The 14,311-nt window shown below is 40.5% G+C and overlaps 1 protein-coding gene across 1 annotated transcript in view; it reads right to left on the reverse strand.

The window, feature by feature from the left end:
• The window catches only part of OPRD1 (opioid receptor delta 1), a 40,233-nt gene extending 27,081 nt beyond the window's left edge, over positions 1 to 13,152 (reverse strand). The window contains exon 1 of the mRNA XM_058195686.1: positions 12,938 to 13,152. Coding sequence (XP_058051669.1) covers positions 12,938 to 13,152 — 215 coding nt within the window. The remainder of the gene's footprint in view (positions 1 to 12,937) is intronic.
• Positions 13,153 to 14,311: the final 1,159 nt, after the last annotated feature.

Consider the following 14,311-nt stretch of genomic DNA (forward strand, 5'->3'; position numbering starts at 1 on the left):
GAACAGCCCGACTCCCTCTTCTTTGTGGCAGCCCCTGAGATATTGGAACACAGCTATCATGTCTCCCCTAGTCCTTCTTTTTATTAAACTAGACATACCCAGTTCCTGCAACCGTTCTTCATATGTTTTAGCCTCCAGTCCTCTAATCATCTTTGTTGCTCTTCTCTGCACTCTTTCTAGAGTCTCAACATCTTTTTTACATCGTGGAGACCAAAACTGGATGCAATATTCCAAGTGTGGCCTTACCAAGGCATTATAAAGTGGCACTAATACTTCACATGATCTTGATTTTATCCCTCTGTTTATGCAGCCCAGAACTGTGTTGGCTTTTTTAGCAGCTGCTGCACACTGCTGGCTCATATCTAAATGGTTATCCACTAGGACTCCAAGATCCCTCTCACAGGTACTACTATTGAGCAAGGTACCACATATACGGTACCGGTGCATTTTGTTTTTTTTTGCCTAAATGTAGAATCTTACTTTTTTCACTGTTGAATTTCATTTTGTTAGATAGCGCCCAATGTTCAAGTCTGTCAAGATCTTTCTGTAACTTGAGCCTGTCTTCTGGAGTGTTGGCTATTCCTGCCAGCTTGGTGTCATCTGCAAATTTGATGAGTTCCCCATCTATCCCCTCGTCCAAGTCATATTCCCACCCCACTCAGAGGTGGTATTTGCCAGTTCTCCAAACTACTCAAAATTTCCACTACCGGTTCTCCAGAACTGGTCAGAACTTCTGAATACCACCTCTGTTATACATGTATTTATTATCATTATTTTTGTTTGAAAACAGAACAGTTCTTTTTCTTTCTTTTTGCTAATATTTGAAAGCTTGTTCTGGAATTTCTGTTAGGAGGTATTATTTATTTATTTATTTATTTATTATTCAAATTTTTATACCACCCTTCTCCGAAGACTCAGGGCGGTTTACAGCAAATAAAAGGACAATAATCCCAAAAACATTTTAAAATACAGTCACTAGTTTAAAAATCTAATTTAACCGCTGTATAATTAAAAATATTAGATAAGAAAATTTACAAAAGATAAAAACCCCGGTTAAAAGCCCGCTAAAACCCCCCAGTATAAAATCGATCAGGCCAGCCCCGCTTGGTGAAAACAGAAAGTCTTGAGCTCGCGTTTAAAGATCCGAAGATCAGGGAGAAGACGGAGTCCCACCGGCAGCTCATTCCACAAGGCCGGGGCCCCCACAGAGAACGCTCTTCCCCTGGGGGCCGCCAGCCGACATTGGTTGGCCGACGGTACCCTAAGGAGGCCCTCCCTGTGAGAGCGCACTGGACGCACCGGATGATGGAAGGTAACTGGCGGCAGCAGGCAGTCCCATAAATATCCCGGTATTGAAATAGAAAGTTGAGCCTTGCAAATATTTTAATTTTTACCATTGCAGTTTGCCCTAAAATGTTAACATGTTTTGAAATCCAGTTTCATTTCCTTATTTAATTTCTTTCATGTTGGCATGTGATTATTAGTAATAACTGGATTAACATTCTTAATTAATAATAATAATTAATAGTTTAATAATAGCAATACCTAAATATTCTCAAGATTTATCTACTATTGGTATCCCCAAAATTTTGGGTGCTTGTGCAGAAAACATTAGATATGATTTCTGAAAATTACTGATAGTCCTGATACCTTTGCAAATTCTTTTAATTCCTTAATATAGTTAGCTGACTGGTGAGCATGGGAACTAATTAAAAGTGATTTTAAGTAAGTGAACCTATTAAAAGTGATTATAAGTAAAAAATATTCAAATGGATCAGTCTGATTTTATTCCAAATTGAAATACATTTTTCTTTATAAGGAAATTATTAAATATTATACAAATTAATACATCTTTACTAGCCACGTGTTCTTTAGATATATTTAAAATCTTTGATTCTCTGAAACTACAATTTTTAACAGAAATATTAAGTAAAATTAAATTTGGGAGTGGCTTTGGTACGATGATTGAATATATATATGGGCCACTTAAAGCCCAGATGAAACTTAACTGTTTTGATTCAGATTTTATCACAATTTTAAGAAGAACCAAACAGGGTTACTCTTTGTCCTCATTATTATTCAACCTAGCTAGCAATAGATCCAGCAATCAGATTTATGAGATAAAAATTGGAGGACTTCTCTTTTAAATCTTTTAAAGTTGTGAATGCTCCAACATTGGAAATTTATAAGAAAATGTTGGATAACCATTTGTCTGAGATGGTGTAGGGTTTCCTGCCTGGGCAGGGGGTTGGACTAGAAGGCCTCCAAGGTCCCTTCCAACTCTGTTGTTGTTGTTGTTATTATTATTATTATCTATGTGCAGATGATACGGTTTTGATGCTCTCAGATGTTACACTACTGATAAAAGCAGGTGAAATTAATGCTCCACTGAAAATGGAACTGAAAACAGTAAGAAATCTCCATCTGGGGGCTAAACCAGAAAGAAAGTTAATAAGTTTTTGGCCAGCGAATGTGCAGATTGTTTATGACTTCGATTCAGATGATACTTTATAGGGTGGGTGTATTTTCCTCCTAGGAATACATGCTGATACCAATTGCACTGAAAGCTGGGGCTAAGTGTCCTTGTGGGCTGATTGCTGTGTTCTGATTGTGATGGCCCCAAATCAATCAATATTGTTTTAAAATCTGGCAATGCCTTGATGTGCTGTTGTGCTAAATTCTCCTAAGTTCCCCATTCAGCGTGTTGTAGCACTTAAGCTACTGTGCTGCAAAAATCTATGCTGCGCATCCTTTCCTTTCCTTGCCTTGCCTTTTGCTTTTTCTCCGTTTCTTTTCTTTTCTTTTCCCTTTCCTTTTCTTCTTTCTTCCTTTTTCTTCTTTCTTTCCTATTCCCTTTCCTTTTTTCTTTCCTTTTCTTCTTATCTTTTCCCTTCCCTTCCTTCTTTCTTTTCTGTTCTTTTCTGTTGTTTTATTTCCTTCTTCCCTTTTCTTTTATTTTCCCTTCCCTTCTTTCTTTTCTTCTTTTCTTTTCCCTTTCCTTTCCTTTTTCCTCTCCTCTTTTCTTTTTCTTTTCTTTTCTCTTGTTAAGATTCCTAGAAAGCAAGAGTTTCATAGGAGCTACTCAAGGCCAGCGTTTGCAAACATGCTTAATTTGGTTCCTGAGTTAACCATATCCTGTGCTTTCCCAATTTGCTGAACTGTAAATGAACCTGCATTTATGCAGATCCTAAAGCACCAAAGAATGAACAAGGCCATCTCTAACTAAGCTAAACCTGAGTAAATGCAATTAGACCCTTAACTACCATGGTAAATGGTAGACAAAGCACTTTCTGTAATAAATGCTGATCATTAACTTCTCACCGTCCTACAGCTTGGCTTTCGTGTCTGTTTAGCAGAAGACAGACTTGAGAACAAATGAGTTTCTTGCTTGCTTTTCCTGACTTTAGCAGATGAGCAGGGTACTTCTCATCCAAGCTATTGCAATGCATATTTTGAAAATCAACTGGAAATTATAATGTGTGTAAACTGAGATGTTTTCTGGTCTAGACAGTTCTGGTTACTACAATATTAAAAAAAAAAAAAAGATGCTAAGACCCTAGAAAGTACCAGAGAAGAGTAATAAAGATGATAAAAGATCTGGAGATTAAATCGTATGATGAACATTTAAGGGAGATTGGTATGTCTAGCCCAGAGGTCAGCAACCCACGGCTCTGGAGCCGCATGTGGCTCTTTTATCCCTCTGCTGCAGTTCCCTGTCACTGGTCAGCTCCACAATTGATAGGGCTTTCAGTTAGGACAGGTAGAGGAAAAAGGATGCTGCGCTAGGAGGACACTCTTTCGTGGGGGAACTGGACTTCCGTTTGGGAGAGGAAAAAGTATGCCACACTGGGAGGATACTCTATGGTGGGGAAACCGGACTTATGGTTGGCTCCAGAATTGAACGGGGGCTTCCGGTTAGGATCTTTGTGGCTCTTTGAGTGTTTAAGGTTGCTGACCCCTGGTCTAGCCTATTGAAGAGAAGGATTGGGAGGGACATGTTAACTGTCTTCTAGTATTTGAAGGGCTTTCACAGAGAAGTGGGGACTGACTTATTCTACAAAGCACCAAAGGGCAGGACAAGAAGCAATGGGTGGAAGCTTGTTAAAGAAAGATCCTACCTAGAGATAAGGATAAATTTTCTAACAGAACAATTAATCAGTGGAATAGCTTGCCTACTGGAGTTGTGGGTGCTCCATCATTGGAGGTTTTCAAAAATAGATGTCAACTCTGCTGCCTCAAAATTGCCATGAAGCCTGAGAAAGAAGGGGAGGGGGGAGAGGAGATAGCCCAGCTTACAGTTAAAACAAAAAGTTTTCCTGTGGGAACCAAGGTCATCATAACAGGTGGCTAGTGAAGGAGGAGAGGAGCCTGCCAGCTGCATTCATTGGGCCATGTGACTGATGACACTGGGGAGTGGGGGACTGAACAGTTTCATTATTTTAATTAGGTGAAAACCACGGGAACCTTCAGAGTTGGTTTTTGCCGGCTGTGCCAATATGATGTCTCCAATAAACATGTTCTTAGAGGAATCTACTTGCCTCGGAGTTCTGCTTTCAACGGATGTCTTACTCGAAACACTGACATAACACTAGACAACCATTTGACCAGGATGGTATAAGATGTCCTGCCTTGAGCAGGGGGTTGAAAACCTCTGAGGTCACTTCCAGCCAGTGGTGAAATGTAAAATTTGTTACTACCGGTTCTGTGGGCATGGCTTGGTGCGGGTGGTGGTGGTAATGTGACTGGGTGGGCGTGGCCACCTTTTTTTTTTTAACTTTTGAAAGCATTTTTTCAGCTGAAGAGGTTGTAGAAAAAATGTTTTTAAAAGGTTCTGACAATCCCAGCTGAGCCGCGCGATCATCAGAGGCTTTTTAACTTTTAAAAGCATTTTTTCGGCTGAAGAAAAAATGCTTTTAAAAGTAAAAAAAAACGAAAACCTCTGATGATCGCGCAGCTCAGCTAGGCATGTGGGGGGGGAGGCAGGGATTTTTGCTACCGGTTCTCTGAACCACCTGCTGCCATCGCTACCAGATCAGGTGATCTGGTCCAAACCGGGAGCATTTCACCCCTGCTTCCAGCCTATGATACTACCTATATTCTATGTTATCTGGAAAGAAAAAACATTGGTACTAGATTAGGCTTGACCTTCACAACTTTAAGTTGCCTATATCAGTGATGGAAAACCTTTTCGGCACTGAGTGCCCAAATCGGAATGTGCATGTATGTGCGCACCCTGGAAACCTGAAGACCAGCTAGCTGGTGTGCATGCGTCTTTTTTGGATGTTTTCTGGGCCGTTTTTCAGGCCGTTTTTCAAGCCATTTTCCAGGCTGTTTTCTGGTGCTCCAGCGCCAGTGAAGACCAGATGCCCGGTGCGCTGGAAACCAGAAGAGCCACTGGCAGTGGCACGTGCCCACAGAGAGGGTTCTGTTGCCATAGGTTCACCATCCTGGGCCTGTATATTTTATCCTGGGGAGGAGACAGTCTGACTCATTGTCCTAAGGCAGGGGTCTGCAAACTTGGCTCTTTTAAGACTTGTGGACTTCAACTCCCAGAGTTCCTCAGCCAACTTTGCTGTCTGAGGAACTCTGGGAGTTGAAGTCCACAAGCCTTAAAAGAGCCAAGTTTGCAGACCCCTGTCCTAAGGGAACCAGGGCCTCACAGGATGAAAACAGAGGGCATTCTTTGTGGCGGTACCCAAGGTCAGAATGGTACCTTCCCCAAAGAGATTCGCCTAAGATTCCCCTTGCTCCCTGTGTATTTAAGAAGGTTTATTGATGACTGGTTGATGGCTTGTTTCCTTTTCCAGTGTTTATTTAGGCTGGCTTGTTTTTTAAAGTTTGCCCATAGCTTTTCATTATTTTATGTGATTGCTTTATTATTGCTGCTATCTGCTGTGTGATTTTGATGAACCGCCAAATATAAATAGAATTATACTGAGAAGCAGCAGCTGCTTTCTGAACCAAGCACAGACTCTAATCTGCTTTCTAAAGCTGCTCCACTTAGAACAGGTCAAAGAAATCAAGAGTCACGGGTAGAAGACTAATTATTGTCACGCTACTGTTTCTTTAGCAAACAAACTACCTGAAAGCAATACAATACAAAGATGCAAATTTGGAAGTCTGATTCATTGGACATCCTGAGCTACGTACCTTGTGGTACCGCAACCCCGTTTTCATGCACAGTTATAGAAACCCCCAGTCATTGGCAGCTTGTCATACATTTCTGGATTTGGCCTTTTGCTGTTTAATGAAATGGAGTTTTCTGCCTAAGTGTTTTCCATCGCTGATTACTAAGATGCCAATTCATTAACGCAAGCAAGAAAGTGAGAGTGCGCACATCAGCAAGGGAGAAAAAATACAATGGAAGATTTAGATCTGTACATGATTGGCATACTTAGTCTATTTATATCATGAGACCAATCCAAAAAGTTGCTCTTGGTTTTGATTTTTTTTTTTTTTTTGAAGCCAATGGGAGTGTAATTCAAGATGCAGGGAATTATCACATGCTCTGCTTTGAATGAACACAAGTAGTCCTCGATTTACAACAATTCATTCAGTGACGGTTCAAAGTTACAATGGCGCCGGAAAAAAATGACTTGTGACTGTTTTTCACACTTACGACCATTGCAGCATCCCCATAATCACGCGATCAAAATTCAGATGCTCGGCAACTGACTCAAATTTATATCGGTTGCAGAGTCTCAGGGTCATTTGGTCACCATTTGCAAACTGGTAAACGGAGAAGCCAAATTCGCTTAACAACTGAGTCACTAATTTAACAACTGCGGTAATTCACTTAACAATGGTGACAAGATGGGTCTAAAATGAGGAAAAAATGACTCACTCAGCAACAGAAATGTTGGACTCAATTGCGATTTTAAGTCAAGAATTCTCTATATCGGGGTCTCCAACCTTGGCAACTTTAAGCCTGGCGGACTTCAACTCCCAGAAAAGCTGGCTGGGGAATTCTGGGAGTTGAAGTCCGCCAGGCTTAAAGTTGCCAAGGTTGGAGACCCCTGCTCTATATGCAGAAAGATGTAGAGCCTTAATGAGAATTCAGAGTGGCTAAGTGAGTATGAATAAACCAGTTGGCCACAGCGTGATAGGTTCTAGAATTATGAATAATATGAAGCCAGCAAAGACGGGAAACTAATAAAATAGGATATCTCAATCATTCTAACCTGCTGAAAGTGACATGCTTGGCCAAACCAAGCATTCCAAGAGACACGCAGCTTACCTGTGGAATTCATTATCGTAGAATATTGTGACACTTTAAAAAATGGATAGGAAAAGCAGGGGTGTCACACTTGATTTCATTGAAGGCTGCGTCAGGGTTGTGTTTGACCTCATGAGGCTGGGGTGGGCGTGGTGAGGGTGGGCATGGTTAGCTCAATGTCATTCCTGTCAGGGGTGCCTGTGGTGGCCCGAGCGCTCTGCCAGCGAAAACAGGCTCCTGAGCTCCGTTTTCAGCTGCCGCGGCCTCCTACAACCCTCTGCCAGTGAACCCTCATGCAGCCCTCCTGAACTCCCTTTTCACTGGCAGAAGGTTGCAGGAGGCCGTGGCTGCCAAAAACGGAGCTTGGAAGCCCATTTTCTCTGGCAGAAGCCCTGCTGGTCGGTCCTTCACTGTTTCCAGGGCAGCCCCATGGGCCAGATCTAAGTACTGTATTTTTCGGAGTATAAGATGTACCAGAGTATAAGACACACCTTAGTTTTTGGGGAGGAAAATAAGAAAAAAACTGATTGGCAGGTGGATTGGCCTCCCGGAATACCCGCAATCAGCTGTTCCCAGACATGAATTTTAGCCACAGGTTCCTTGGTTGTGAGCTCTGTGCTTTGCTTTTTTCTGGGGTTTTTTCTGCCTCTGAAACTCTGTTTCAGAAAAAAAAAATTCTGCCTCTGAAAGCCTCCAAAACAGAACTTCAGGGGAAAAAAGCCCCTGAAGCTCTGTTTGTTAGCTTCTTTTCTGAAGCTCTATTTTGGGGGCATCTTTTCTGAAGCTTCTTTCAGCCTCTGAAACCTCAGTTTGAGAAGCTGGTGGGGCTACATTTGGAGTATAAGACACACCCATATTTTCACTCTCTTTTTGGGGGGAAAAAGGTGCGTCTTATACTCCAAAAATACGGTACCTCATGGGCCGGATCCAGCTTCTGGCGCCTTGAGTTTGACAACCCTGAGGTAAAGTAATGTACCTGTCACTGTACCTGTCACACTGTTCTTTATGGCAATCAGAAACCAGCTTATGCTGGTTGTTCCCAATGGTCATCTAACTTCTCTCAATCCATGAACAGTTTATAAAATCTCAAAAAGTCACTAGATGAAGTATTATTTTTAGAACTGGTACCTCAGCCTGGTGTTGGTTTGTTTGTTTTTTAAAATTGTTCTCTTCCTCATCATTTTTCCTTGTCTGGCCATTCTGGAAAGAGTCCCAACTCATTGAAAGCTGAAACTTTCATGATTTTTATGATTTATGATTTTTATGACATTTTATGATTCCGGGTCTAAGTCCCCGTCTTAGCAACCAAACAAATTTGGTTAGGGTTAGGGTTGTGCAGCAGTCTGGCTTGAAGGCAAAATATGACTGCGCTGTGCAATTCTAAAAGTAGACACATTTTGTTAGTTCCTGACGGGTGCTACGTGCACATCCAGGCATGCTACAAATCTTATTTTGCCTTTCAAATCAATTGTTCCACGCTGGAATCTGTGCATGTTTCTGTGGCTGACTTCAGAACATGGTAGTTTTATCAGGAGGGGGGGAAAAACAATTTGTAAGATAATTGGGTTCCAAATTAACTATGAAGATCAACATTAGCAGTTTAGCTTGGAAAAGAAAACGACAACGCGATTTGTTAATCTCTTGGCATTTCACAGCCAAATGAACAAATCAAGGTTTGTAAATTTTTATAAACTGCATTTTTATAAACTAACGGCACAGCAGTTAGAGTAATGTGGTTAATAATTTAGGCAAACTCTTGCATAGACATTCAGCAAGGCTACCAGTTCCGGTTTGCAACAATCCAGATGACAGCCTAGGTTCTAGCCTTGATGCTCTGAATTGGGTTGCTTTCTTGCAGATGTTTCAGTACCAAACTAGATAACATCATCATTGTTAGGAGGGAGCAGGGTTTGCTCTTATTTTATATAATAGTGTATTGCTGTGTCAGTGTAGGTGGGAATGGACTTGGTGGTTCCTAGGCTGTTATGTGATAGATCATCTGAGTTGGTAGCTCCTTGATTGGAGTATTGTTTACTTCTTGTATTCCAATCTAACACCAATGAAACAATAGCCTAATCAAGGAACCACTAGTTCAGTAATGAAACATCTGCAAGAAAACAATCAAGTTCAGAGAGCACCAAGGACCACAAAGTTCAACCCTGAGCTGCAATCTTTTTTTCTTCTGCGTCTCTTTGAAGCTATCTAATTGTCATCCAGATTTCTGCAGAAAACTTCCCTCTTCTGAAATAGCAAAGCCCTACCAGGAGATGCTCGTATTTGGTCTTAATCAAGGAGATGCAGGTTGCAAATCTTGAAATCCATTATACCAAATCTGTTAAAAATGACATCGATAGTTATGTATGGTTTTGCACTTCACGACCAATTTGCACAAAGAGGGTTTTTCCCCAGAATATTTGATATTGCGGCTCCCATTCACAGAAAACGGCATCAAGCTATCAGACCTCATAAGCCTAGGACAAAATTGGAAATTGTATAAAGGTTCAAAAACAGCAAGGGAATTTTCTGGTGAGGGTTTGCAAATAACAGTTGGAATATTTTTGTTCAGTCAACCTAAATGTTCTTTGTGATTGTTCCGAGCTATTATACTTAGGTAAACTACTTTTGTGTTCTATTGACTTCAGTCAATTATTGGGAAGCGAAATGAGAAAATATAACGGGGGGGTCGGAGGGGAGAAATATTGGTAGACACAAATTACACTCTTGCGGTATTCTACTCCAGAAACAAATTTCTGATATCCTGAGCCCAAAATACAATTTCTTTGGCATGCCAAGTTTCTAGTCTCCGGAGTTGAGGGGCACTGCATATTAGTGATGACTTTGCTACTGCTTTGTCTTTGTCAAGTACAGAAAGAAGGCAGGAAACTGTTGATGGGTTTTTGAATTGCTTGCATGAAAGCAAACCATTTCTCTGCTTTGCATGACTCAGAAACAATAAAGGAAGAAGAGGTAAAAAAAAAAAAACCCACCTTGGCACTCTTTCCTCAAATTAATGTGTGAATGCTGACTCACACAGCCTCCAAAATGAGCAGCCCAGTTCACAAAATGGGGCCTGTTTGTTTGCATAATATGCCATTGGAAACAAAACGATGCTATGAGAGGTCAGTTCTTCGCTTGGCTAGATCTAACCAGAAGTTACAGCATTTGAGTTAAAAATAAATAATAAAAGAGGCGGAAGGAGGGAAGTGGAAATGCAATTCTTAAGCAACTTTCTCGTCATAATTCTAGGCACAAAAATAAAGAGGCTGTAACTCTGTGAAGAATTCCCAGGTTTAAATCCAGCCTTTCTAATTGTCAGGATTAAAAATATTTCTCTGTTGGGATGAATGGCTGGAATGCAGGTTCATTAGACCTAAACCAAAGTGATTGCAGAAGTATTTAATGATCCCATCAGGGCTATGAATTTATTTGATAAGAGTCCATGTCACCGTTATCTGTTCTAATAGCACTATTACCTCCACCAGAGATATATGAGGTATCTTGGAAATTTCTCCGTACAATAAAAAATGACCTTTCATAAGCTAAGTTATGAAATATTCCCCAACCAAATATCTTTCAGTTAAGAGGGACTACATTTTCCATAATTTTGAGGCAAGCTAAAATTCTTGGACTTGTAGTCCAACATATTTGAAGGAAGCTATGCTGAGGACAACATTGGAAATTGTATAAAGGTTCAAAAACAGCAAGGGAATTTTCTGGTGAGGGTTTGCAAATAACAGTTGGAATATTTTTGTTCAGTCAACCTAAATGTTCTTTGTGATTGTTCCGAGCTATTATACTTAGGTAAACTACTTTTGTGTTCTATTGACTTCAGTCAATTATTGGGAAGCGAAATGAGAAAATATAACGGGGGGGTCGGAGGGGAGAAATATTGGTAGACACAAATTACACTCTTGCGGTATTCTACTCCAGAAACAAATTTCTGATATCCTGAGCCCAAAATACAATTTCTTTGGCATGCCAAGTTTCTAGTCTCCGGAGTTGAGGGGCACTGCATATTAGTGATGACTTTGCTACTGCTTTGTCTTTGTCAAGTACAGAAAGAAGGCAGGAAACTGTTGATGGGTTTTTGAATTGCTTGCATGAAAGCAAACCATTTCTCTGCTTTGCATGACTCAGAAACAATAAAGGAAGAAGAGGTAAAAAAAAACAACCCCACCTTGGCACTCTTTCCTCAAATTAATGTGTGAATGCTGACTCACACAGCCTCCAAAATGAGCAGCCCAGTTCACAAAATGGGGCCTGTTTGTTTGCATAATATGCCATTGGAAACAAAACGATGCTGTGAGAGGTCAGTTCTTCGCTTGGCTAGATCTAACCAGAAGTTACAGCATTTGAGTTAAAAATAAATAATAAAAGAGGCGGAAGGAGGGAAGTGGAAATGCAATTCTTAAGCAACTTTCTCATCACAATTCTAGGCACAAAAATAAAGAGGCTGTAACTCTGTGAAGAATTCCCAGGTTTAAATCCAGCCTTTCTAATTGTCAGGATTAAAAATATTTCTCTGTTGGGATGAATGGCTGGAATGCAGGTTCATTAGACCTAAACCAAAGTGATTGCAGAAGTATTTAATGATCCCATCAGGGCTATGAATTTATTTGATAAGAGTCCATGTCACCGTTATCTGTTCTAATAGCACTATTACCTCCACCAGAGATATATGAGGTATCTTGGAAATTTCTCCGTACAATAAAAAATGACCTTTCATAAGCTAAGTTATGAAATATTCCCCAACCAAATATCTTTCAGTTATGAGGGACTACATTTTCCATAATTTTGAGGCAGGCTAAAATTCTTGGACTTGTAGTCCAACATATTTGAAGGAAGCTATGCTGAGGACAACATACTAATGAAGCACACATTATTTGAGACATGTTGATGCTTATGTTCACGATCTCTGTTTGTGTGACATGTTGAACTTGTCTTGCATTTCTAGAAGAATTGGTATCTCCCATACAGGCACATTCATGTCTCTCTTGATAGATGAATTGAAAGAAAACGATATTTTTCTTCTTCACAAACTGAGAGTGAATGTATCTTAGGGTTTAGTCTGCTTGGTCAAGATACTCCTATTTGAAAAATCATTGCATTTTTGTAGCTGTTGTTTGAATCTCCCCCTTCATTCATACAGAGCCATATATAAAATTCATAGTGGGCAGAATGTTTAGCACTGTAAAATCTACGTTGTTCCGGAAATGTATCAGCCATGGCAATTTTCTAAAACCACAAAAATAGCAACATAAAATGCACCTTCATTTTGCAGTTAAAAATGCATGCAGTGAAGCACATCATTTCTTGAGTCACAAAACCCACATTTTTAATGTTCCATTTCTATCCTAACCTCCACACGATAGTGCATTGCTGAATGCACAGATATAGCTCTATATTTCCTTCATCAACTTCAAATAGTCACTCTATTTCCATTCAATGCAGAACCAGCATTTTTTTTAATCTTGGTTATTAAGTCATTTAGCATGCAAGTGACTTTTCTTTCACTCTTTCACACAGACTACATTACATTACAAGTTTATGTCACAAGTTCATGCTGCACACAGTTCTCCCAATCCCCCTACACATCTACTTCATGCCTTCTTTCTTTCCAATGACCTTTGTGGCATCCAGCCAAGCCACATAGGCGTAAAACTTCCTCTCATCTAGTCAAAGAACAAGCTGGGCTTGATATTTTGGAACCTTTTTTCTTACCTGACAATGCCGTACATTACCAGGATATTCCCCAAAAGTCCCACCACACATACGACGGAATACAGGGCGGTGATAGCAATAGCTATGATGATTGAAGTAGTATTTTTCATTGGCAATTGATTTGTGGCATTAGAAGTTGTGAGAGAACTTGAGCTAAAGTCCTGCAAGGTGCTGTTGTAAAATATTTCAGCACCCGGGATGGTGGACAGCTCCATGATACCAGGTGGCTCCAGAGTCCCGTTTGTGGTAGGACAAAAAGGATCAGAAGGCTTGCAGTCCAAAGACTTCGTGGGAGCTGTCCCGTTTTGGTGGTGCTGAAAACAACGAGTTCTTCTCCTTTTGGATAGGCTCACTCTTTCCCTTGCAAAGCACATTCAAATAAACCCAAAACTTCAAAGCAGAGAGTAAGGGGGTACTGGGCAGCCAAGGCAGAAGTAGGAGCTCTCAAAAGCAGTTGCACTAGCCGGTGGAATCTGACATCTATTCTAGCAGTTCTTCTGTATATACCCAGCAACACACTGCCTCCCTCCTTTATCTGCTGCCAAGCAGCTGAGCACAGGAAACTGAATTCGCAAGCTCTCCTAATGATGGTGATTTCTTATTTTAAAAAGAGATTGGGTGGGGGGAATCTGACATCTCTCTTGGACATTGGAAACAATGTACAAGATGCAGATTAAAGGAAGGGAACAGTCAATCACAGTCTTTAAGGGTTGTTATGGAGAAAAATCTTCCCATTGCTCAGTCCCATCGTTTAAATGCTGTCTCCTTGGCTAATGTGTTTTTAGGGAGTTATTGATGCTATTATGGAAGTGCTTCTCTGCACACACATGCACACAATATTGTTGCCGATGGAGACAGCTATTAGAGATTGTTAATTGTGTTTAAAGGAGGTAAGAGATGGGAAGACAGAGGGAGAGAGAAAGGTTCCAATAATTGATCATGGCATAACCCAATAACATCGGATATCTTTCATTTTCTTTCCCCTTTCTTTTTTCCAGCCTACCTATGGATCAAGGATACATAGTTAACCTAATGAGCTGCGAATCAAAGATACATGCCCTGTTTTCCCCCAAATAAGACATCCCCTGATAATAAGCCCAATCGGGCTTTTGAGCCCATGGCAATAAGGTCAAGAGCTTATTTTAGGGTTCAAAAAAATATAAGGCTGGGTCTTGTTTTGGGGAAAACACAGTAGGTAACCTGTTCCTACAAAAGTGGAGATCCTGCTAGCATCACCTCACAGATATCGAGATCACAAACAACTCAAAAGGCATCGTTCACCTCGGTCACAATTCTTTGATTCTGAAGACATGACAAAGCTTTAGCTGAAGTAGCATGGTTGCTTCTTGAGAAATGGTAGGAAAAGTTTGTAAT

The sequence above is a fragment of the Ahaetulla prasina genome, chromosome 10 (assembly GCF_028640845.1).
Source record: "Ahaetulla prasina isolate Xishuangbanna chromosome 10, ASM2864084v1, whole genome shotgun sequence".
Taxonomy (NCBI): domain Eukaryota; kingdom Metazoa; phylum Chordata; class Lepidosauria; order Squamata; family Colubridae; genus Ahaetulla; species Ahaetulla prasina.